Consider the following 27,387-nt stretch of genomic DNA (forward strand, 5'->3'; position numbering starts at 1 on the left):
AAGTGGTTAAATCCGTTAGTAAATAATACAAAACTCCCCAGACTGACAATGCCGATGTCCAAAAAGGTGCCCCCTGTGCTCCTTAATCTAGAGTGGGGGCACTCTAAAACCAGAGGTGCATTACTGGCCAGATCCCCAGACGAAAAAGGGGAAAAAGCCTAAAGTAGAAATCTAAAGCAGTCACCAGCCACCAGCTAATAATTGGTTTTTGGTTTTGGGTTTAATACAGCTTAAAAACGTGACAAGGACATTAGACTGCAAGCTCTGATGGTTTCAACAATGACAGACCCAAATGAATTGTGCCATGTACTCTAGGGTCTAGTCACAGATTCACATTTTCATGCAATAGCATTCATAGATATGGGAAATTATTTTGATGGAAACTGTACCAAAGAAGCTGCAAGCAGGGACTTTGTTTATAAAATGTAACCAAGATGTGTGATAAACTAAAATGAATGACTTTCGGGTGAAGTTTCACTTTATGGAAGTAGCACCAGACCAAAAGAGAAGAGTCCAAATAAATTTACTGTGATTGTGTCAAGACAGCCAGCATGTTTCGTGGGGTGAAAGAAGCTTCCCCTTTCATCAGGACGTCAGTTATAAATGAGAACCTTGAGTGGACTCAAAGTAAGGCTTTCCTGTTTGAATCTGTGCAGGGAAGACAATTGGATTAGGGGAAAAGGGGAAGTCCCGCTTGTTTGGGGGGAGTGGGCACCTGGTTTTGACAGGTACTCGGTCCCAGTTGGATAACCATGGTGACCATTCACAAAGCACAGTCTGGCTTGAGCATGCGCAGTGGGAAGCCGTCTGTGAAGCCACAAGGCTTTACTGCCAGTTTTCCCTGGTTAAGATGCCAGCGACTGGACCTAAAACTGACTGAAGAATCGGCTAGTGTGAGGACAGCATTAGATCCCTGGACAGGCAAGTGTGTCCTTATATGAAAAGTCAGCAGCTACAGTATTCGTAGCTGCGGACTTTGAAATTGTATGGGGGGAGACTGGAGCTCCTCAATATCCATGACATATTACATACTTGAAATAACCAAAAAAGGAGATTATTAATAATTCAACACAATTGTGTACGATAGGTACGCTGTTACATCTGCTGCATTATAAACCCGCCCATTGACTTGTATGGACAGGCGGATATCAGAGGAGATGTGTCCGCTGACACTCACCTGCCATCCAATCCGATGATACGAGATCCGCTCAAAACAGACAGGTGGTGATATGTCCGCCATCCATTCAGCAGATCAGATGAAAAACTGACATGGGGCCATATTCTGAGTATAGTTACGATGGAGTATCTCAGGATACTCCATCGTATCTCTCTTTTTTGGGCCGCGTATCTATGCGAGTGATTCTTAGAATCATTTTCGCATAGATACGCTTAAGATCCGACATGTGTAAGTCACTTACACTGTCGGATCTTAAATGTAATTACTCCGCCGGCCACTAGGTGGCGTTTACATTCAGGTCTCATTTGTTTATGCAAATTAGCCTGATACGCCGATTCACGAACGAAATCGCGTCACCGTCGCGAACGTCGTTTGCGTAAGGTTACCCCTGCCATATGAGGGGTAACCTTACGCCAGTCCCACGTAGGCCATGTTAAGTATGGCGTCGGGTCCGCATCGTGTTTTCCCGTCGGGTACGTCGTTTTACTAAGTCGTCCGCGAATACGACTTTACGTCAATGACGCGTCAACGTCATTGACGTTTTACACCGAGAACTGGAGCACGCGCACTGGGCTATTTTAAGCCCGGCGCATGCGCAGTTCGTTCGAATCGGGGGCGCGCTTAATTTAAATACAAGCCGCCCCCTTGGATATACGCAGGGATACGCCGGGCCAATTACACTACGCCGCCCCAAACTACGGAGCAAGTGTTTGGGGAATACAGCACTTGCACTTGGAATACAGCACTTGCTCCTGTAGGTTGGGGCGGCGGAGTGTAAATGGCTTACGCGCCGCCCACCTACTTTCTACCAGAATATGGCCCATGCTGTCATCCCATCTTCCCATGAAGATCAGCGGGGCTCGGACAGGTCCGTCCCTGCACAGTGAGCAGAGACGGACCTGTCAGCCGCCTGCTCAGTGGGGGGTCAACGGATTGATCTCCCGCTGAGCTAGGGTAGTTCGCTGAGCAAAGCTGGGCACGTGAAAGGGGCCTAAAGCCATTTAAGAAAAAAAAAAAAAAAATACCTACTTTAAACTTAACACTCCGTCAAAATACAGTGTAGAGTAGTTTACTGTACACAAATCATGAAGCGAACAGTAATCCTCCAAGCATACAAGGGTACTTGCACACAGTATTGAGGTTTGAACCTTGGCCAAACATTCTTGCGTTTATTTTGCACAAATTTGTGTTTTTGCGTGTACGTACAAACATGAGCAAAATAAATTCTAACTCTGAGTACAATTTTAACCTCATAAAATGAACCTTTTGTGCATGTAAAATACTAACTGGCAATTCAGACTTCTGTCATTTTTTCTTACTGACATGTCCATTGAAAAAACAATGGGCTGCATTTAGATCAGTTGGGAAAAAAAACAAAAAAAAAAAAACACGCATGCATTTCTAAAAACTTTAAATTTTTAGACAGCGGTGTGCAAAAGGCCTAAATCTGCAAATATACTCTTAGATTGTAAGCTCTAATGAGCAGGGCCCTCCGATACCCACTGTATTAAATTGAATTGTCTGTGTTGTAAAGCGCTGCATAAACTGTTGGCGCTATATAAAACCTAATTATAAAAATATACAGATAGCAAACATTTCCTGAATGTTCCCCAAAATCTATACATTGTATATTCATATTACATGCATAGCGTCCGTTTTCTGCATGCTTTAAAGGCAAGTGTGATCGGCTCAATGATTTTCATTCATTCTAAGTGGCTGTATACACCGAAGGAACTTTCAATGCATCTTAATAAAAGCTCCACTAAATCCATTAGCTGCTATTGTCAACCTCTTTATTTACACAAAAGACAGCACTTAAAAAAACGTTGCACTAAAACTAATGAAGGATCATTACATCATTCCCAGGACAGAAAAAGAAAAATGCATCTACAAAAATACATGAATCTGTACATTTATGATCTGTCGCAAACTACAAAATAAAGCTATAATACTGTTGTCTACAGACATGTGAACCCGGTGAGATGCCCAACCCCAATTAGTACTCTAGCTAAGCGGAGTGCTTTGGGAATAAATCCTGACCTCTTACAATCTGGTTGTCCATTTTTCACCTGGGTGCCTAGTTTAAACATTCGCTCATTCCTTCAACAGTGCGAAAATAAAAAATAAAAAAATTGAAAAAAACATTTGGACAGTAACTCACTAATTAAAGATATTTCTATGTTTGCACTTTGTCTTTTAATGTTCAGATTGCTACAAGGATAGAAAAAAAAAATATGTACAGTGTTCAGGTATATTGCAGCATAAAGAGCTCCTAACTGCAACTCACTATTACAAAGCGCTGCGCAAACTGTTGGCGCTATATAAATCCTGTATAATAATAACTATTACATTCAGGGATTTAGCTAAAGCAGGCCATGGATGACACGATATTCTTTTCTGCAATCATGGGTTGCAGGAAAGAAAAATCACTAGATTCCCCCATCAACACAGTCAGTGTTAATGGGTGACTCCCTTCCACTGATCTATTGTGTTCTCCCCGGGCAATAATTAATAATCTAAAAAACCGACATGCTGCTTGTACGAACAAGTTGATCGATGGATTGACTTGAGTACAATAAATGATACCCATACATGGTTTGACTCTCTGCCAATCTGGCCAAGATTCGACAGTCTATGACCAGCTTTAATTGGGTCAAAACTGCAGATTTTTCACTGCACAATTTTTAAATATAAAAGCCACTTATGGACAAGCTTTAAGCAGCCATAGAAAACTACGACCCAACGCCTCCTAGCAGATCTACTTTAATACTAGTCTTCTCACAAGAATCGTTGCTGTTCAAGCTACCGCATGGTAACCTACGACCTTGCCGAACCATGTATGATTTATGGTGACAGTTAGAGTCACTATATTAAATCCGTGCAAGAACTAACATGTCTAAAATCTCATAGCATGATAGTAATCTCAATTTACCCCGAATGTCTTCACTTTATTACTGTACAAATGACACCTTGCTGATCCAATTATCTCATTCATTAATTGGCGATCATCTAATACCTCCCAGCCTTTCAGAAAGTAATAATTAGTTTGCTAATATAATAATCACAACAAATAAGAGACGCCTCGGCATCTACAAAAACGTCCAATTTCCCCCCCCCCCCCTTCCTACAAACTGTCGCAAACACAGAGATATATATAAAAAAAAGTCAGCTTGCCATCATTGCGCTTCTGCAAAAACAGAAAGCGTTCGCGATCGGGCTGCGGCATACAATGTTTAGCGAGATACATAATGACATGTTATTTTAAGAGGGAAGAGAAAACTTCTGTAATAATGCATTGCGATCATTTTTATCATATCTATTATTTTACATTACAATGGAAGTGACATGTTCCAACAAGACACCTCAGCAGTATTTTAAAGCAGTAAAGCATTCAAGACAATTTCGGGAGATTGTGAGTTTTTCTAATCCACTCTCCCTGTGGCTGAGCAAAATCGAATTGCCTCTCACATTTGCAGACAGCTCTGTGAAGGTGATAATAGACCTGCACCCTGCTGTCACGAGGCAGGAAATAGGAAAATGGCATATGGGGGCTGAAGCGAAATAAAAAAAAAAAAAAAAAAAAAAAAGAACCAAACAAGAACAAAAGACAATTCAACAAAGGAAAACTACAACCCAATATGCTCTCCAAGTTAATTTCTTTTCAAATGCATTAGGCATACTTAAGTCATTCATCTGCTTCTTTGGGACAAAAAAAAAAAAAAAAAAAAAAAAGGTGCTTGTTGGGATGGCTGTCTTTAGGGAAACTTGTAGAAAATGTAGACCAATGTATAGAGAATTCAGAACAGAGGGGAAAAAGCTATTCGGAGCATGTGATTTAGGGGTTCGGCAGATATGATTGGATAAGAACCCTGTAATCCTATGAGGCTCCAATGATACGAGTAGCCCACTTTAAAAAAACATGCATCCAACCGATTAAGCAACAATGAGTTTGAGGAGCCGGCGTGTTTAAGCTGAGTCGCAGAAGCTGACATAATCGTGGAGGCAAACGAGCCCCTTGGGAGGAAAGTATTGTATTAATTGAACACTTCAGCTCAGACACTGAAAAGAAAGAACTTTGCAACGGCGAGTGGTTAAGTACAGTGAAGCGTGCAATGATTTGCAAGAGAGTAAAACGCTCGCTCGGGGCTGAGCAGTACACATTAGACAGTGCTAGCCAACAAAACAGCTTGTACCGTACCTTTCCCTTTACACTCTGAATAGGATCCACCACCACTGCTACAGCTCTTTCCGATAAGGCTTCAAAGCTCTGTTGGGTGTTGATATCGACACCGGAAAGCCAGCAACCGAAGCCGGGGTGACTGTGGTACCAACCCACCACCATCTCGGGCCTGAAACGAAAAAAGACCGTTCATACTCCCCAAACATAAGCCAGCTATGAAAAGAGGCATTAATCTAACAGGGTATAAATTAGGACAAGGAGCAGGAAACTCATTGGTGTGAATCAGGCACCATTAGGAACATTCACCATAGTATCATTGTGAAAGCATGAACATGAATACGTGTGACAAAGGAGTGCTATCATTAAGGGATACACATTAGCGATGGTAGATCGTGCTTTCAGGATTTCACCCTGTTACCACACCTTCCCTGAGCCAGTTTTTACCCTTTCAGCACTTGAGTAAATATCTTCTCTTTAAATATCAATTAAACCAGCAGTACAACTAGGAACCCAGTCAAAAAGCAATTTGCACTGTTCCGCTCAGCTGCTGAGCCTTTTGCTAACATTAATTTTGAAGTTTTTTTTTTTCCTTCTTCGCAGTAAAAGAATTTTGAACATGCACATGACAACTGTTGAGAGGTAAAAGAATAAAACTGAATAAAAAAATGATACATGGAATTAGCATGAGCATATTTCTGTAGACAGAATTGTTTACTAATAAAGCAATTAAGACTAGTCCTGATGACATCCCTTCTCAAAAAATTATATGCAAAAAAAAGGCAATGAGGGTTTATTAAACTTAATGAGAATTGGCTGGGAAATGCAATGTAGTGACTGTGGGACATTAGTTGAGAGGGGTGATAATGCAGCGGAGTGGAGAAAAAAAAAAAGTAAATTTATCTTCAAACCATTCATTATTTGACCAACTACATTTTTTTTTTTTTTTTTTTTAAGCTAAAACATATGGGTCACTATGGGTAATTTTCCTCCAGTTCTGTATAAAACAAATGACTATGTGGTAACATACAGTGCTTTGAAAAAGTATTCATATCCCTTGAAATTTTACACATTTTTGTCATGTTACAACCAAAAGCGTAAATGTTTTTTATTGGGATTTTGTGTGATAGATCAACACAACGTGGCACATACTTGTGAAGTAGAAGGGGAATGATAAATGGCTTTACATTTTTTTTTTTACAAATAAATATGTGAAAAGTGTGGCATGTATTCAGCCCCCCAGAGTCATCTAGAGAGTGAAATTGTTGTCCATTCTTCTTTGCAAAATAGCTCAATTTCTGTCACATTGGATGGAGAGCGTCTTTTTTTTTTTTAAATCTTGCCACAGATTCTCAATTTGATTCAGGTCTGAAATTTGACTGGGCCATGCCAACCAATGAATATGCTTTGATATAACCCATTCCATTGTAGCTCTGTTTGTATGTTTAGGGTTGTTGTCCTCCTGGAAGATGAACCTCCACCCCAGTCTCAAGTCTTTTGCAGACTCCAAACAGGTTTTCTTCTAAGATTGCCCTGTATTTGGCTCCATTCATCTTCCCTGCTAAAGAAAAGCATCCCCACAACATTATGCCACCACCACCATGTTTCACGATGGGGGTGGTGTGATGGGGGTGGTGTGTTCAGGGTGATGTGCAGTGTTTGTATTCTGCCACACATAGCGTTTTGATTTTAGGCCAAAAGTTCAATTTTGGTCTCATCTGACCAAAGCACCTGCAACATGTTTGCTGTGTACCCCACATGGCTTCTCGCAAACTACAAATGGGACTTCTTACGGATTTCTTCTTGCCACTCTTCCATAAAGGCCAGATTTGTGGAGCGCACAACTAATAGTGGACAGATTCTCCCTCCTGAGCTGTGAATCTCTGCAGCTCCTCCAGAGTTACCATGGGCCACTTGGCTGCTTCTCCGATTAATGTTCTCCTTGCCCGGCCTGTCAGTTTAGGTGGACGGCCATGCTTTGGTAGGTTTGCAGTTGTGCCATACGCTTTCCATTTTAGGATGATGGATTGAACAGTGTTCTAAAAGATGTTCAAAGCTTGGGATATTTATAACCCTGCTTTAAACTTCTCCACAACTTTATCCCCGATCTGTCTGGTGCTTTTCTTGGCCTTCACAATGCGGTTTGTTCACCAAGGTTCTCTAACAAACCTCTGATAACTTCACAGAACAGTTGTATTTATACAGAGATTAAATTACACACATGTGGACTCTATTTACTAATTAGGTGACTTCTGGAGGCAATAGGTTATACTAGATTTTCGTTGGGGGTATCAGAGTAAAGGGGGCTCAATACAATTACACGTCACTTTTCAGATATTTGTAAAACATTTTGAAAACCATTTATCATTTTCCTTCCACTTCACACAATTATGTGCCACTTTGTGTTGGTCCATCACATAAAAACCCAATACGTTTACGGTTTTGGTTGCAACATGACAAAATATGGAAAATTTCAAGGGTTATGAATACTTTTTCAAGGCACTGTAGATATGCAAGAAGCAGATGACCTCAGTAATGACACTACAATACCCAGCATAACTTGCTAAGCTTTGGAGAATCACAGGTTTCCTATACCTGTTAAATAAACGGACTATGGAAGAATTTATTTTACAGAAAGTTAGGCTCAAAAACCGTTGATAATTCCTGAGGGTCATTCAACCCGTAAAGAGCTTTTTAGAAGGAAAAGAAAAGCTATAATTCACAAACCAAAAGTGTAAAAAAAAAAGTGTATGTTTACGAATTTTTCTGTAGTTCTGTAGGCAAGGTGCAAATGCTCAGTACCGACACTAGTATTGGTGCAACCCTAAGTGTTACACTAGTAGATTTACAAAATTTACAATTTACTAAATTGAGTGTCGACAGCTTTATTTTGACATTCTCCAGCGCAGAATTTATCTTTATTTTTTTTCCTATATGTTAAAAATGCACATATTAGGCCTGAAGATTAATAAAAAAGTTTTCCAGATTCTGAAGGATAAAATGGAGGCAGCTGCAATTTTTATCTCAATATTTGTACAACCGTTTATAAAACCTATATTTTCCATAAAAAATATATATAAAAAAAAAAAAAAAGTACACGGACGATAATTTTAGTGCACAAAAACACAATATATTACCAAATTTTTTAGTAACATTCAAAAGATGAGGTTGCAACAAGTACAGTAGATACAAAGCATGTCAAGCCTCAAAACTGTGCATGCCTGTAGACAGCGACAAGCTAAAATATCCAAAATTTTCTTATGCGAATCACAGGTTTTTAAAGTAAACCATGATGTGTAATTTTAAGACCCTTTGTTTTTGTAATACAAGTTTATTGTTGTCACTTTAATTTTTAAATGGGAAAAAATTGCAAACAGTCTGGTTGGTCAGAAAAGAGGGCACCATGCAAGTGTGGAGCAGTGGGGCATGGTAAAGATTTCCACCCCTTGCAGAGCACATCATACTAACATCCCACCCACCATGGAAAATGAGTTTGGGGTACATTAGAACCTTATTACTCATTCCCCCCAAAACATTAATGAATACATTTAAATTAAAATAAATAAAAAAAAGGGGACAATCCACATCGTTCTGCTCTCTGGGATACACACAGTTCCCAGAAGGCAGCGCTCCCCATTCACCAGAAGACACCGCGACTAGGATGGAGGAAGAAGACCTACCGCGGACGATGAAGAGGCAGATTACGGACTTCTGCATAGCAACCGCTATTTCTGGCAAGTATAAAAAAAAAAATGTATTTTTTATTTTATTTTTTAAATTTTATTTACGATTTTGGGCGAAATTTTTTTTTTCAGGGTGGAACACTTTAACAATCGATTTACATTTTCAGGCCCGGATTCACAAAGGAGATACGACGGCGTATCTCCAGATACACCGTCGTATCTCTGAGTTGTGCCGTCGTATCTATGCGCCTGATTCTTAGAATCAGTTACGCATAGATTTCTATTAGATCTGACAGGCGTAATTCTCTTTACGCTTTTGGATCGTAACTGCATATTTACGCTGGCCGCTAGGGGCGTGTACGCAGATTTACGCTTTGAAATATGTAAATCAGCTAGATACGCAAAATCACGAACGTACACCCGGCCGACGCAGTACAGATATGCCGTTTACGTTAGGCTTTTCCCGGCGTAAAGTTACCCCTGCTATATGAGACGTATATGCGGCGTACCAATGTTAAAGCGGTTCTCCACCCTAAAGTGGAGTCCCGCTGATCGATACCCTCCCCCCCTCCGGTGTCACATTTGACACCTTTCAGGGGGGAGGGGGGTGCAGATACCTGTCTAAAGACAGGTATTTGCACCCACTTCCGGCCCGGCATTCACGGGCAAAAGACGGGCATTCCGTCACATCCCGTCGCCCCCCCGTTGTGTGCTGGGAACACTCGGCTCCCAGCACACAGCGGGAGCCAATCGGCGGGCGCGGCGCGACTCGCGCATGCGCCGTAGGGAACCGGGCAGTGAAGCCGCAGCGCTTCACTTCCTGGTTCCCTCAGCGTGGATGGCGGGGGGAGCAGCAGAGAGACGAGCGATCCTAATATTAAAAGTCAGCAGCTGCAGTATTTGTAGCTGCTGGCTTTTAATATTATTTTCCCATGGCACATCCGCTTTAAGTATGGCCGTCGTTCCCGCGACAAAATTTGAAAATTTTACGTTGTTTGCGTAAGTCGTCCGTGAATGGGGCTGGACGTAATTTACGTTCACGTCAAAACCAATACGTCCTTGCGGCGTATTTGGAGCAATGCACACTGGGATATGTCCACGTCGGGTCACATAACATTAACATAAAACACACCCCCCTGTCCCACATTTGAATTAGGCGCCGCAACTTATGGAGCAAGTGCTTTGAGAATACAGCACTTGCCCGTCTAAGTTGCGGAGGCGTAACGTAAATCGGATACGTTACGCCCGCGCAAAGATACGCGGATGTACGAGAATCTGGCCTTCAGACTTTTTAAAAACATTTTTTTTTAGAAGGACTTCTAAAGTGTGTCTATTATTTAAACTGCACCACCATTTAGGTTAGATTCATATAGAAGGTCCGAAAAATGTGTTGCTTGCAAAAAGGGTGCTTTATTCAATACTCTTAAAAAAAAAAAAAACACACAATTATAAGAAGCTGAAGAAAATGTCCTTCCCTCCTTGCTCCACACAGGCTGAAGGTAGCATTAACACCCCTACTTTTCCCAAAGAAGCAAAAGTTTTTGGCGCAAGTAACTTTAGGCTTTAGCAGAGGGAATACTGCAGCACGAGAGGCGGGTAAGCAAAAAAAGAAGTAAAATCAGGAAAGAAAATTTCTCAATTGCCCCATCAACAGTCAGTGATTGTGTTGATGGGGAATCTCTCCCACAGAGCCATTGTGATAACGTGTTACACCCATTTTTAGGGTGTAACTGCTGCAGCTACCCCACGCCCTCACAACACCCTGCTGTGACAGCAGGCCAGGGATATTATCCCCATGTCACAATTTAAAAAAGACGTAGCCATGCAGGGCTCTGCCCACCCAGACGCATCTTTCATTCACAGAGTATTGTGACTAGGAAACTACAACTACTGTTGTTTTCAATGAACTACCACGGTGCTGTTGAGCACTCCATGTAGTTCCTTGATACTACCTGTCAGTGTGTAACTGCCTGTCTGTATGAGGTACCAGGCCTACATGCTTTACAGGCCCCCCAATAAAGAAAATGCACATTTATTGCACTGCAAAAAGAAGTGCATTTGTTTTGGAAAAGGTGAACTTATTTTTTAACTATATATATATATATTTTTTTTATTCTGCATGTGATAAATCGTGACACATAAATCGGAACTACTTCCATTCCATTTTATTCCCCAAGGTCTATAATGTATGTAGGGTATATAAATGTTTGGGGGTGCCAACGAATGGTCATACCTAAAATATGATTTTAAATGTGTGCAAAAAAAAAAAAAAAAAATACATGAAAGTGGCTCTGGCAGCAGAAGGATTCCCATCCATGGTTCAAAAGCAATGTCTTACCTTCCAGTCTGTTTCAACATGTCCAACATTTTTGCTTGAAACACGGGATCCACTGCCTCCACACTAACACCCTATAAAACACAAACTCCACCAATTATCCCTCAATTTTGATTTGGGGGTGAGAAGGAACTACACAAAACATGATTTTACAATTTTTAGAAATAAAATCAACATTCATATAATGAAAATATGCCCAATATATCTCAATATTTGCAGCAGGGGATGATAGTTGCAAACCAAGCTGTTCAGATAGTGAATGGTAAGGGTTATTGCTGTTACAAAACAAGACACAAAACTGTTAAAGGAAGCAGGATTCATCTTCTAAAATCAAGTTAATTAGCAAATGGAGCAATTTGTGACAAACATGACAGTTTTGTAGAAAGCCTACACAGTTATGAGTAAGGCCAATCCAAACATTAGCGATGGCATTATGGAAAAGGCAGTTTAAGCCGCACAAAATATATTTCATGAAAATTCCCGAAAAGCAGCTAAACTCGGAGCCATGCCCAAGAACAAACACCCCCCCCCCAAAAAAAAAACCTGCAACAATATTTCTGGTACTGTTAAGTGCCAATTGATGTAAGGGTATTCATTGATATACTTTTTTTTATTGTGATTAAACGTGTTCGTTTTTAAAAATTCTAAATGTAAATTTAGGTCTATTATAAATACTGAAAATCTAGATCTATAATATTTTGGAAGTGGTTAAGCCTGCCCAAATTCATTGAGTGTTTGGAAAATAAATTATATATATATATATATATATATATATATATATATATATATATATATATATATATATATATATATATATATATATATTTTTTATTAATCATACACACAGATAGCAAGTGCACTCAACAGGACTTATAGCAGGAGGAATTTTCCAACATAGGTTAATCAAGCAACATTTTGGCAGGGCACACCCCGCCTTTTTCAATCGACAGGAGCTATTGGCTCCTACTGCTGTCAATCACAGCCATTAAGGAGGGATCGGGGAGGCAGGGCCGAGCCTTGCTCCGTTTGTCCATTGACAGGATCGAGCCTACACGAGTGCCCCCCACAGCAAGCAGCTGGATATGGGGGCACTCAGCAGGGGGTAGAAGCAGGGAGAGTGCCAGCAGGGGACCCGAGAAGAGCATTGCAGCTGCTCAATGCACAGAGCAGGCAAGTATGACACGTTTATTAAATTATAAAAAAAAAAAAATCCCTTTATTATTTACTTATGGCTTTATGCACACTGGGCTTAAAAAAAATTATGGGAAAGTTTTATTTTTCATACTTATCTAGGTGGATGCTGCATCTGTCCTCCATTGGCTCCAAGGCCGAGAACCTAGCGATCAATCATTGCTGATCGGTCTATCAGTTTCAGTGCTCCGTGAGCAGAAAGCTGGTAACTGTCAGTCACCGCTGTCTGCTCTGCTCCCCACCACCCCGCTCACTCACTGTAGCAATGGGTTGTGGAGGAGGTGGCTAGCTCAGGCTCTCAGCGGCTCAGCTGGGTGCCGGTCCAGGCATGTGGGAGGATCCCAACCATATGGCTGCAATCTTTCCCCAGCCTGGACCGGCTTTGACATCAGCACACTGTCTGCTGAAAACGTGTCATAGGAGTGAAAAACAAACTGCACTCCTGTGATTCACTGGAGAAGTACAGCCCAACGAGTTTAACTACTTGCCGTCGCCGCACCGTCATAATACGTCCACAAGGTGGCTCTCCTAGGCGAGATCACGTATTATGACGTCCTACCCTTTAGCCGCCACTAGGGGCGCACGCGCGCCGCCGGAGGCGCGCGCACGCGCCCCCCGCTCGCCCCCGACTCCCGTGCGTGTGCCCGGCGGGCGCGATCGCCGCCGGGCACACGCGATCGCTCGGTACAGAGCGGGGAACGGGAGCTGTGTGTGTAAACACACAGCTCTCGTTCCTGTCAGCAGGGGAAATGCTTTTCTTCGGTTCATACACTGTATGAACCGAGGATCAGTGTTTCCCCTAGTGAGGCCACCCCCCCCCCCACAGTAAGAACACACCCAGGCATACTTAACCCCTTCCCCGCCCCCTAGTGTTAACCCCTTCACTGCCAGTGGCATTTTTATAGTAATCTAATGCATTTTTATAGCACTGATCGCTATAAAAATGCCAATGGTCCCAAAAATGTGTCAAAAATGTCCGAAGTGTCCGCCATAATGTCGCAATACCAAAAAAAAAATCGCTGATCGCCGCCATTACTAGTAAAAAAAATATTAATAAAAATGCCATAAAAATACCCCCTATTTTGTAAACGCTATAACTTTTGCGCAAACCAATCAATAAACGCTTATTGCGATTTTTTTTTACGAAAAATATGTAGAAGAATACGTATCGGCCTAAACTGAGGAAAAAAAATGTTTTTTTATATATTTTTGGGGGATATTTATTACAGCAAAAAGTAAAAAATATTCATTTTTTTCAAAATTGTCGTTCTATTTTTGTTTATAGCGCAAAAAATAAAAACCGCAGAGGTGATCAAATACCACCAAAAGAAAGCTCTATTTGTGGGAAAAAAAGGACGCCAATTTTGTTTGGGAGCCACGTCGCACGACCGCGCAATTGTCTGTTAAAGCGACGCAGTCCCGAATCGCAAAAAGTACTCTGGTCTTTGGGCAGCAATATGGTCCGGGGGGTAAGTGGTTAAATAAGAAGTCCAGGCTGACCTTGTTTGGCTGGGCTTCTCCTATGGGTCACAGGAGTGCAATTCATTTTGCACTACTGTGAGCTGTTTTCAGCAGGGAGTGGTCTGAAGTCCGCTCTCTGCTGACGTCACTGGAATCAGTCCAGGCACCGTGTCATCACGACAATAAAGTATGGATCAGCCAGGTGCCTGGACTGATGACTGTTGCAGTCTCGCAGCGAGCCACTGAGAGACCGAGACGGCCACTCCTCAGCGCTCCAGTGTACAGGGGAGTAGAACTGTGAGAACTGAGCCTTCGCTGATGTTCGATGGCTCGGTTCTCAGTGTAGAGGCGTTGGGGGACGGACGCAGTATTGGTGCAATGCTGCATCCACCTAGGCAAGTATAAAACAAAAAACATACCGTAATGATTTTAAAAATGCTGCTTTTACAGGCGTTTTTTTTTACAAAAAAAATTCTGCTCGTAAACGCCCCTCTATGTTAGCTTATATGTCTATGCACACCTAGGCATTTACAGCTGTATTGGAAGAGGAGCGTTTACTAGCAGAATAAAATAAAAATAAATCAATATTTGTGCTTTCAGGAAAGGAGCTTCTGGGCAAAAATTGATGCAGAAAGCACAAAAACGCTAGACACGTTCAGGAATATTCATGTGTTATTGCATTTTAATTGCCAGAATACCTTATTATGGCCAATTGAATAGAACAGTGCGCAAATGCACATAAACACACGTGCATTTATTTTTTATTTTTAAAGAAGCTTCTCTCCTTTTAGGAGAAAAAGGCATTCAGAAGAGCTGAGCAAACACTCAATGTGCAAGAGGCCCCAAGGAAAGTCTCCCCAATGGGACACACACAGGAAAAAAAATGCAGATGTTCTATTTCTCTGCAAAAAGGGTAATGACAATATTTAGCTCATATTAAAAAAAAAATGCAGTGAATGTAAAAGACTTACGGTTCCAGACTGAGGCATGGCAAACACATCAATAACTCTGACTGTGTAATCATCCACAAACTCCCCTAGCATCAGTCCCATCACTTCCATGGGGACACCAGCCCGTCCATGCTTTAACATCTAGAGAGAGAAAAAAGAAGAGGAAACCCATTAATACAAAAGGACTTGCCTACTCTAGGGAAAATGTGAGGTCAATGGAATTTCACCACTAATCATAGAATCCACAACTATATAGCCATGTCAAATTCATTTTTTTTCTCAAGGCAAGTTCTTCTTTCTGTAACCTATTGTTTGAGAATCTTTATATTGACGTACAAGACAAAAATGTAATTCTATCAGTATACTATATAGCCAATCTATAACCCAAGATAAAAATTAAACCAAAATATATTTAAATAATTCCTAGACTTGATTAGCAAAGCAAAAAAAAAAAAAAACCACCACACACTACAAACAAAAACTGAAAAAACAAAGACAAAAACATACAGCTTTATGCTCCACATGCAGCATTTATAAATATTGGCATTATTTAAAGCGCTTGTTACCCTTTTTTTTTTTTTTTTTTTTAAAGATTGATCCTGTTCCCTTCAAGTATGAATAACAGCACAGTGCTTGTGCTGTGTCATTTGGCCCTTTGTATAATCTGAATATACCTGTCTGATCCCGCCTAGTTCTGCCCTCCCCTCTGTAAACTGACCATGTTTATCATGGCTACTGAGCCCTGACACTGGTTAGTTTACGTGCCTCCGTCATCCCTCCGTCCTCTCTCCCCCTCATTCCTGCCTGACAATTGAGTCAGTGCCCGCCCCTCCTGCAGAAATAACTTATTTTCAGGCACTTCCTTAATGCCATGTGCCCAGTGTATCTGGCGCTTTGCGCTCATGTGACCGGCTGCCTCTCTCCTCCTCCTCCTGACTGACGTCAGCGGGGGATTCTTGGCCCCTCCCGCTGTAGCTGTCAGATCAGGAGAGGGAGCAGCGGATGCTCGCGAGAGCGCCACTAGGAAATGCAGTATAGTACATCATTTTTTTATATTAAACAGATACACTGGGCACATAGCATTAAACAAGACAGGCGAGTGCCTTAAAATAACACAGTGGGATTTAATATGTAGCCCAAAGCTTCATCCTAATAGGAGGTGGTTTGATCTACCAGCTGTAATATTCGGCAGGCAAACTTGCATCTTCAGGGCAGGGCAACACCAACATGTTTTTCTCATGAAGGTAGATATCCCTATAACCAAGCTCGGTTACTCAGGTTGCCACCAACTCACTGATCAGATGGATCGTTCAGATGTGTAGCTAAGGGAGACCCTTTTCATATCTCATGAAGGGCTTACTTTAAAGGGCATGTTCATACTAGAGTGCAATTTTGGAAACCCGCATTCCGTGCCGGTTAGCAAAACACTGCATTCAAATCGCACTGTCCTTTTTAATCTGCAGCGGGTTTTCAGTGCAAAGTTAACACTCCAAATGCAGGCCACAAAAAAGCCCGCAGCGGTTCACTTGGCACAAATGTACAATGCGATCCAGTTGTACTACTTCTGGTGAAATGAATAGGCTGAAATTGCACGGCACAGAACTACATGTGAACTGCACCAAGAAAAGGCAGCACAATCCTGCGCGATTCAAATGTAGTGGCCTGTCCAATGGTATAACATGAAGAATGGTGGCATCATTAAACCCAAACTGCCATCCTTCTTTCCTTAATCACAGGGTGCATTTGAATTCAGCACGACTGTGTGCGGCCTCACCCACATGACCATGTCATCCAGGTCTGGAATCACTCGCAGTGAATTCATACATGTCCCCTCAACCCCCCACAGTAACCCATCCTCACTATTTAGCAATTCACAGCTCTGTAGTCCAGTTGCACTTGTTCCAGCCTCATATGAGCATTCTCTGTATGGACTGGGGAAAAAAAACTTTTAAAAAGTTCTGTACATAGCACATGCAATGCACCGATCACAATGCGATGTTCTGGAGGCTTTGTTGGGAAAAAATTGTAAACGCACATCAATCAGATCAATTGATGTTGCTGCGTTTTTTCAAAATGTGGACTAAGCCTTTAAAAGTAAAAAAAAAATTATTTTTATTTTTTAGGAGCCTGCAAAGCATTGCACCTGAGATGAGCAGATCACAGGTGCAATCTCAGGCTCCAGCAGACTGTGTTGCTGTCTGCCTGTACCTCTGATAAAGGCAGGCAATTACTGAAGCTCAATGAACCAACTAGAGCGTTCATCGGTGCCCTGGTAGTTCACTGCGAACTACAAGCTATCAGCTGCAAAAGCTGACCGTACTTGTAGTTCATTGATTCAGGAGGGATCTGTGAAAGAATGGCGTGCCCTCGTAGGCGATATGACAGCGGGTGTGGGAAGAAGGTCCCTGACTGTATGTCACATGGGGGGGGGGGGGGGCAGATGCTTAACATGCTACACCCCAAATATGGGTGCAACATGTTCAGAAAGGTGAACTTATGCTTTAAAATCAAAACCGTATCAGACACATTCCAAGTACTGTTGAAGAGTAACCTTGTTTCTCAGTTATTACAATAGAAAAATCAGTGATTTCCACAGCAAACTCCTTACCTTAAGCAAAGCCAGAGAGGAAATATACACCTGTTCAGCAGTGTCTACTGCAGGAGCATCGGTAGGAGGGCCCTGAAAAACATAAGCAACAATTTTTCATCAATTTGTGTACCGATAAAAAAATATATATATTCTTATAAATCTTTATATTTCTAACAAGATCATCAGCCATCTTCTATGAGCTAAAGAACATTTCCCATAAAATATAAAGGAGGTGAGGAAAAGGTTAGTTGCAGCCTAGGATGACAATGCTGCATATCCAGACATACTGTACAGTGAGCAATCGTCACTATAGAACCAGAAGTGAGTTACTGGCAGGATCACAAAGTGAAAAAAGCCTGAGGGGGAAGAAAACACACACACACACACACACACACACACACACACACACACACACACACACCTAAGGACTAGAAAGCAGCAATATATAAATGTGTTCATTTTAGGAGGTTTCTGTCAGAGATATGCATTTCTCCAGCCAGTTTATTGTTTTTATCCAAATTTAGTTTTCACACACTATTATTTATAAATCCTTTAACCTTTGGTGAGCAACACTACTATTCTAAATTAAGTAAGGATCTACTTGTGCTCTCTTTGTATTCCCCCTACTACACTGACAGCCATCTGAAAATCTCCCTTCAATGTCTGAAGGCACGGTTCCGGAGAAAGTTTTTTTTAATTACATTTTATTTTTTAAACCCCATACTTTTTAAATATTCTAAAGGGGTGTGTGTACATACTAGGAGATAGTGAATATATTATATATCCCCATCCATCTATTCATCCATCCACATACAAAGTTCTATGGGCGAGGTGCACGTCGGTCATAGGTTTGAGAGCAAAACATTTGGGCTGAGATAACGCCCTTCTTCAAAAACTGAAGCAGAAAGAATCCAGAGCAGATGTACATAACCAATTTACCAATCAGCTTCTATCTTTCATTTTCAAAGCCGATTGGTTGCCATGCACATCTGCTTTTGATTCGGTCTGCTCCAGTTTTGATAAATTGTGTATATGTAAGCGCGGGAATTTATCAAAACTGGAGCAGACAGAATGCAGAGCAGCTGTACATGGCAACCAATCACCTTCTATCTGCAGCTTTGAAAATGAAAGATAGATGCTGAATGATTGTGTACAGCAGTTCAGAATTAAAAATTCTCTTAAAAAGGAGAAGTATGGGTTCTTAAAAAATAAATAAACATTTATACTCACCTAGGTGGATGCAGAATAGATCCAATACTGCACCCGTCCCCTGCCACTTCTAGAACTGAGTGATCAAAGACCACTGATCACTCAATTCTCAGTCTTCACTGATTAGAAAGCGGTGACTGTCAGGCGGCAGTGAACTTTACCCCGTTGACGGCTAAAAAAGGCACGGGAGTGCAGAACGAAATTGCACTCATGTGATCCCCAGAAATACAGCCAAAATAGCTGTGGCTATACTTCTTGAAACATTTATATATTACTTTATTACACATGAAATAGAACTTTCAGTCTTGGATAATACATAAATGGTCAGAATTTTTACACTTGCAAATCTGCAGCAAAGCAATACATCCAAATTATAGATGCAGGGAGCATGTCAGGGTAAATATTTGGGAGATATATCACCGCTAACCTGTTTTTAAAAGGTGCAAGATGAAGAAATCATCGGGATCTTTTCCTGAACACTCACTCCTGAGTCACGTCCTCCATTCATAGAAGCTGTACGAATGGAGAAGGTTGGACTTTCATTCTCCCATCTGTCCACCATTCATAGAGCGATTTTCAAATAAAGAAGTTATATATAATACACTTTCTATGAATGGAGGGGGGGTGGCAGAAAGGACAGGCAATAGTCAGAGGTCTAGTGCTGGTATTAACCCCTGCAGCACCAGAAGATGACGACTGCGGTGTATGGAATGTGGGACAGAGAACTTCAGATTTCCACTAGGAAAGCCGGCACTAAACTTGGGCTTTAACCACTTGCCGGCCGCCAATGACATATTGACGTCGGCAAAGTGGTCGTAGAATCCTGACTGGACGTCATATGACGTCCTCAGGATTCTGAGCCGGGGGGCGCGCATCGCGGCGATCGTTGTTGCAGGGTGTCAGTCTGACACCCCGCAACCCCGATCAAGGAGACTCTCTCACGGAGACTCTTTACCACGTGATCAGCCGTGTCCAATCACGGCTGATCACGATGTAAATAGGAAAAGCCGGTAATCGGCTTTTCCTCACTCGCGTCTGTCAGACGCGAGTAGAGGAGAGCCGATCGGCGGCTGCTGTGACAGGGGGGTTTTGTGATGATCGATCATCAGCACAGCCCCCCCCCCCCCCCCGAGGATGCCCACTGGACCACCAGGGATGGGCATATAGACCACCAGTGGAAAAAAAAAAAAGGATGCCACCCTAGACCACCAGGGATGAGGAGGACACACAAAATGGATGCCAATCAGTGCCGCAATGGATGCCAATCAGTGCCCACAATGGGCATCACTGATTGGCAGGCATTGTTTGGCACTGATTGGCATCCATTAGTACAACACATACAATAGTGCCCATCTATGCCCATCCGTGCCACCTAACAGTGCCCATCAATGCCGTCTATCAGTGCCCGTCCGTGCCGCCTATCCGTGCCCATCAATGCCACCACATCAGTGCCACCTCATTGGTGCCCATCAGTGCTGCCTTATCAGTGCAGTACCATCAGTGCCCAGTGAAGGAGAAAACGTACTTATTTACAATGTTTTATAACGGAAACAAAAAAATACTTTATTTTTCAAAATTTTCGGTCATTTTTAAAAAAAAAATGCAGAAAATAAATATCCCAGAGGTGATCAAATACCACCAAAACAAAGCTCTATTTGTGGGTACAAAATGATAGAAATTTAGTTTGGGTACAGTGTAGCATGACCGCGCAATTGTCATTCAAAATGCAACAGCACTGAAAGCTAAAAATTGGTCTGGGCGGGAAGGTGTTTACGTGCCCGGTATGGAAGTGGTTAAACAAATACTTTCATCAATTTATCAGCTGAAACATGGGTCTGAATCCAGTATAAGGAACTGGAAGGAAATTTCAGATATTTACATGAAGAAACAATTTCTTTCTACCAAAGATATTTTTTCAGAGGACAGCTTTGCAGCATGCTGCAAGAACAGAAAAACATAGAAGAAGCTGCTAGTCATGGAGCTATATATAACTACACAGCATATGTTTAAACTTACAGGGGATCTTAGACTCTATTACATTTCTCTTTTCTTAGCTAGGTATATAAAAAAGGTGATCAGCTCATTTTATCAGTGTGTGTTCGTGTTTTAAAAACATTGCTTCCAAAAATAGTTCATTAATTATATAAAACAGTGGAGGGAGCCATATATCCCATTTCTTCCTGCGGAGAAGTTGTGCACATGGATTGTGCTTTACCACAAATTCCATCACCTCCAATCACAGAAAGCCTTGGAATCAGTGAAGAGAATACAAGACCTTTTCCCCTTTTTGCCCATTTCTTTTCTCTACTATACACCAAAGCTTTCTGTTTGAAGCTTGTAGCTCTAATACGCTCAAAAATGCTAAATCCTATTCATTTCAAGTGTGCATGTTTACATCAGTTTTGCTGCATATAGCAAAACGCCTGTCGCTCTAAAAAGTACATTTCCTTTAAGCAGATTGGGGGCAGACTGTGCCATAGACTTCAATGAGAATGCCTAACATTCTCAGAATGCTCAACATGGGCATTTTACAATCGTTTTGTTGCATGTTTTCTAGCAAAACAGCAGCTCTCCGTGCCTCATCTCCTCCCTCTAGAGCACAGGTGTCAAACACAAGGCCCATGGGCCGAATCCGGCCCTCTAGTCCATTTCATGTGGCCCTTGCACCTTTTCTGCAGCTGCAGGAGAGCTCCAGCCCTCCTCTGGTCCTACTCCAGACCCCTTACTTTGTGCTTTCAAGCAATGCATCCAGCTTCTTCCCAGCAGCAGTATAAGGTAAGGGGGGTGCACTGTGATATAAGGGAGAGTGGGGGAGGCTCTTGGCATCTAATGTAAAGGGTAGGGGATGCGCTGGACATGTAATCTTACAGATACAACCGGCCCTTTTGAGGGAAATCATAATGCTGATGCGGCACACAATGAAATAGAGTTCGACACCCCTGCTCTAGTGCTTACTGGCTAAAATAAAAACACCTGAGGCTTGACTGCACAAGATAAATGCTTCCAATATGCTTGCAAAACTCTCAAATAAAAACACCTGAAAAATTGATCTGCTCAGGTGTGAACGGGGCTCAAGTAATGAAAAAGTAAAAAGGGAAATATAGTACATCTTTATCCCAAGAGATCCACAAAGCTGGCTGTATACATCCACCATAAGGTTCAATTCACACATGTGCGGCTTAAAAATCAGGAGATTTCCATTGCAACTCTAGTCTGACATTGTGAAGACTTTGGCTTTGACCAATGTATTCGTTTTGTTTGTGCTCCACAAAGGCATTAGACGTGCAGAACGGAAAAATGTTTAATTTGGTTTCTTTATTTTCAAATGAATTCCAAATCTTCAGAACGATTCGAGTTTGAATAGGTCGAAAATTGATTGACCAATTCTAATTCTGTGCAAGTTGTAAAGGAGCGGGCCGGGAACATGGCCACCACGTCCTTGACAACTGATGACTCATCAGCTGTCAGCGGGTTTCCTCACCGACAGCTGAATGTAAAAAATAAATAAAAATAAATGCTGGCAATGGAAAAAAAAAAATAGTGTGGGGTTCCGCCCTACAATGCATACCATGCAAAACCCCAAAAAAACACTGGCGTGGGTCCCCCCCCCCCGCAAAAAATACATTCCAGACCCTTAGCCGAGCATGCAGCCCATCAGGTCAGGAAGAGGAAGTGGGGGGGTACCCCCCCCCCCCCAAAGCGCCTAATCCCCATGTTGAGGGATAAGGGTCACAACCACCAGCCAGGGTATCTGTGGGCGGGGGGGGGGGGGGCTTATCGAAATCTGGCCAGTATCAATAGAGGTCATTTATTTGTGCACAGCAAATGGCCCCAGATTGTTTTTTCCCCTGGAGACCAGCTTTAACTTAAATAAAATATCAAAAATATTTTACACATTCAGATAAAGTGTGAAAAGCTTTTACACATCGTGGAGTAAAAATCTTAACCAAAAAACCTGAAAAAAGGGTGCTCAATCATTGTGTTCACACCACCAACCCGTCAATGAGATAACACACACAGCGGTTTATTGTAAGTGTAACGCGTACAATAATATAAAGAAAAACCTTTTTCGAGTGCCATACTACCCGTCAGTCAAATATTAGACGCAAGCTTCAGCATTTCTATCAAAAGCATTCTTGCACACTAAGCTTATAATAATGATTGAGTGGGTTAACCTACTTTAAAGCTGGGTACGCACCTACACGAGAAAAATTATGTACAAGGCACGATCGTTCGATTTTCTTAAAGTGTGGACACGACTTTTGACATCCAATTCAGACTTTTTAAACAAGAATTTACGAAGGGACAGACTTTAAAATGTTTCTCGTGCTTGAACACAACGAATGACTTGTTTAATGTGTATGGTTTTCATCCAAGAAAAAAAAATCAGATGCAAAAGACTGCTCATGATCAGCAATTCTGATATGAGAATTTTCGTACATTATGTCCCTCAGTTCCAACTTCCTGCGAAATATCGAAGAAAATCGGACCGCCCAATTTCTTTATAGTGTATGCCCACCTTATCTGGAGGAGCACCTTGCTGCCTTTACGATTGCCGTCTAGTGGAAACTTCTACACATAGCCGGGGGGTCTCAGCTCAGCATCTCCACTAACCAGCTGTTTGATTACTGCTAGTAGTCTGCTACCATGCAACTCAAATATTTCCAGAATTCCGAATGGTTTGATTTTGTTCAATGCAATATGGCCAGTCCTCACTCAGTGCCATTTAATAAATCTTTAAGTCCAGGTTCCACTTGTGTCATAAAACCTGAACTAAAAATTAAATGGTTTTGGGTGGGCGGATCCAGGAGTGATGAACGACAAATAGGTAGCCTAATACACACGATTGGAAATTCTGACAAGAAAAGTTTGATGTGAGCTTTTGGTCGGAAATTCCGACAGTGTGTAGGCTCCAAAGGCTCCATCTCAAAAATTTGAGAGCTGGTTCTCAATTTTTCCAACAAGAAAAGTTCTGATCATATGTATGCAATTCCGACGCACCAAAAACCAGGCATGCTCTGAATCAATTTGACGCATGCTCTGAATCATCGAGCTTCATTTTTCGGCTTGTTGTACGTCACCACGTTCTTGACGATCGGAATTTTGTGCTACCGTGTGTATGCAACGCAAGTTTGAGCCAACATTCAGTCGGGAAAAAATTCACGTTTTTCTTGTCGGAATTTCCAATCGTGTGTACGCGGCATTAGCAGTGCTTTTCTAAGAGCTAATGAGCAGAGATCTGTAGCAGGGCGCCCCGTGAAGATCAATTGGGGCCTATGTGCATTGCACCCGTTTAATAAAATATAGTCAAAAGATTCCATACAAAAAACAAGCCTTAGAATTAGCTCAATTACATTCCAACCCATCAACGCAATTTAATGCAAAGTAAAACAAAACAAATGCAGACATGTTAATGGGAATCCAACATCTACAATAATTTATGCTTGTGTGAACGGAGTCCTGTGGTATGAGCTATTTCCAGCAGACGGCCTTCCTCATACAAGGGGCCCAATTAAATCTGTAGATATTTTCTAATAAAAGATGCATTTCAAATAAGTAGTAACAGGATATGTTCCCAAAAGCAAAGATGAAGCCAAAAATCTGAAATACATATTCAAATTATTTTACAATTTTGTTTCTTTGCAGAATCTTTTGCAAATCATTGTCAAGATCAACAGGGTCAGCCAGGGGGGGTGGGTCTACAAACAAAAACCTTCTGCTTAAAGCTTGCCATAGGTGGACCGAAACTCAGCCAGTTCAGCAGGGACTGGACAAATTTCTAGCGACCGGCTTCTCTCAAATGGGAATATTGGAAAGTTTTGCTTCGATCAGAGCTTCAGCGCAAATCAGTGTCTTCTGCCAGCATATTCTGTACAAATACAATAGAGCAGGAGGAAGGATTGCTTTATCCACTTTGAATTTTTTATTTTTATTTTGATTAGCAAAACAATCAATCTATGGCCAACTTTGCAAAACGCCTCTGTAAAGAGGGGAGCAGCACTTCTGTTTATCTGAGAAGAGACCCAAAGTCATCGTAATTCGTAAGTCTAATCTGGCAAAAAATGGTTTGTTGGGTACCTTTAATGTCCATATACACCTTTTTATTGCAATAATGCTATACAGCGCGCATTAAATATGCATTAAGTCCTCAGAAGGGATATGCTGGAACTGGAGAGAGCCCAGAAAAGAGCAAGAAAACTAATAAGAGGGCTGGAGAATCTTCATTGTGATTAACATTCACAAGCATTAAACGTATTCTCCCTGGAGAAGAGATGCCAATGCCCCTTTCAGAAGTGCAGATGCCTACTCAGCAGGAAACTGTCCCCGCTGAGTAGGACGATGGCAGGCCCATGTCCACTCCGCTGATGCAGATCGGACACAGCTTGCTTTCCTCTAAGGCCCCTTTCACACTGGGGTGGTGGGGGCAGCGGCGGTATGTTTAGCGGCGCTTTACCCTCGGGCTTTTTTACATTGGAGTGAAAGGAGACGCTCTCTCAGGGCGCTTTGCAGGCGTTATTTTTAGCGTTATAGCGCCTGCAAAGTGCAAAAGGCAGTCGGATGGAAACAAACTACAGACTACGTGTCGATTTCCATTCAACTGTCATCCAATCTGATCCGTCAGACAGATGGGGAACGGATTTCCCATCCATCTGTTTTTAGTGGATAGGATTGGAGGTTGGTGGGTGTAAACTGACACATTGGGATTGTCCAATCAGGTCCACCTAAATATAAAAAAAATGTATAAATATCTTAAAAGTGATACTAAAAAGGCACTTTTTAAAAATAAACAACAAACATGTCATACTTGCCTGCTTCGTGCAATGGCTTTGCACACAGCAGCCCTGATCCTCCTCTTCTCGGGTCCCCCAATAGCACTCCAGGCCCTTCCCTCCAGCTGAGTGCCCTCAAAAGCAAGCAGCTTGCTATGGGGGCACCCAAGCAGACTCGATCTCAAGTCGCTGCCCTAGGTGTCAATTTACACACACCCAAAGCATGGCTTGTCCCACCCCCGCTCTCTTCTCATTGGCACACTGGCTGTGATTGACAGTAGCAGGAGTGAATGACTTCCACTGCTGTCTAAGGGCCCTTTCTCACGTACGGACCGTATGTCCGCATTTTCATCCGTCCGTTGCGGATGAAAAACGGGACATACATGGGTGCCTATGTGATTACGGGTGTCAGCGGATGACCATCCGCTGACACCCATAATTTGTCCGCCTCCGCAAAGATCCGCATTTTCGGACGGAAGAAAACCCTATTTTTCTTCCGTCTGCCGGATCGGATGAACACGGACATACGGTCCGTGTTCATCTGATTCCCCATAGGGGAGAGCGGAGAAAAGACAGGGCGGTCCCTGCACAGTGTGCGGGGACCGCCCTGTCAGCTGCCAGCTCAGCGGCGATTTCACGGAGGATCCCCGCTGAGCTATACAGACACACGCAGGCGGATCATTACTGATCCGCCCCGTGTGAAAGGGCCCTTAGCCAGTAAGGAGAGCCACTGCTGTAGCACCACGGTGCTGGATCGAGATGGGGCTCAGGTATGTATTAAGGGGGGCTTCTGTACATAAGTGTTATTTTACCAAGGAATTATTATTAAATGTATAGCAGCGATAGATTGTGCCTTACATCTTTTTGGGGTTTAGCTTTAGCCGTTTTCTCTGCCAACCCTGGCAATTTCAGGAGGCACAGAGTGGAACATTTTTACATTTTACATTACACTTTACATTACATTACATTACATTTTTACATGTTATGATTCAGTGTATACAATTACAGCCCAAAATGAACCATGGAGAAAGCAGGTGGAATGTTTCTTCACCTCACAGTGCTTTTGCTTGAAACCAATGCCTGGGTGCCCATCATGCAAATCGCATAGCTATATGTTCCCAATACTCCTTCCACCCATTTCTTTCTACCTATAGATTCACATACTCCTGTACAAATTGCTCCTAGAAAGAACCAACTGGATTCTAAGTTCTCTATCAATCATCCTTGTAAATGTTTCCATACATGTATATTTATTCCCTCCAAAAATTAATCAGTTCCCAATTCAGGTACACAAAACTGTTGGGGGCCAGAAAAAAAAAAAATACATATTTTATTTTTTAGCCAAAACGGAGTAGCATAAAAATATATAAAGCTAATAAAATGAGAACAAAAGTAAATTCTTCCACCTTTCTGGAAAAAGGTCAGTTCCCAGACACTTGAAAATCAGCCTGACTGATTTAACTCAAAAAAAGTATAGCCGCTACAATCTGCCTTTAACTGTCTAAAAGTGTTAGCCAGTGAAGTGACCTGCCTGCAGGGCAATAATCACAGCCTTCACTCAGGAGGTAGAAACAATCTGAAGCCTGGAGCGTCTTAGCCCGGGCTTCCACTAACTCACAGCCCAGGATAATGATGATATCATGATAATGTAATTGCTAGGGAAAGTCATTTCAAGCTCTGCTGTGCCAGGCCCCAATTCAGTACCCCAGGACTGCGATGGAAAATAGACCAGAAGTTTGGGGCTCTCTTATTGTGGGTGGGGGAAAAAGTGTGTGTGTGTGTGTGTGTGTGTGTAAATGCAACTAAAGAAAAAAATTGTTGCACTAGAATATTAGACAAATAAG

General features: G+C 42.1%; 1 protein-coding gene across 2 annotated transcripts in view; it reads right to left on the minus strand.

The window, feature by feature from the left end:
* PSMD14 (proteasome 26S subunit, non-ATPase 14) overlaps positions 1-27,387 on the minus strand; it is a 126,116-nt gene that overhangs the window by 60,265 nt on the left and 38,464 nt on the right. For both annotated transcript variants that reach the window (XM_040357873.1, XM_040357872.1), the window contains 4 exons: positions 17,583-17,654; positions 14,996-15,115; positions 11,376-11,446; positions 5,376-5,526 (listed from right to left, as the gene is read on the minus strand). In XM_040357873.1, the coding sequence (XP_040213807.1) occupies positions 5,376-5,526; positions 11,376-11,446; positions 14,996-15,115; positions 17,583-17,654 (414 nt within the window). The remainder of the gene's footprint in view (positions 1-5,375; positions 5,527-11,375; positions 11,447-14,995; positions 15,116-17,582; positions 17,655-27,387) is intronic.

The sequence above is a fragment of the Rana temporaria genome, chromosome 6 (assembly GCF_905171775.1).
Source record: "Rana temporaria chromosome 6, aRanTem1.1, whole genome shotgun sequence".
Lineage (NCBI taxonomy): Eukaryota > Metazoa > Chordata > Amphibia > Anura > Ranidae > Rana > Rana temporaria.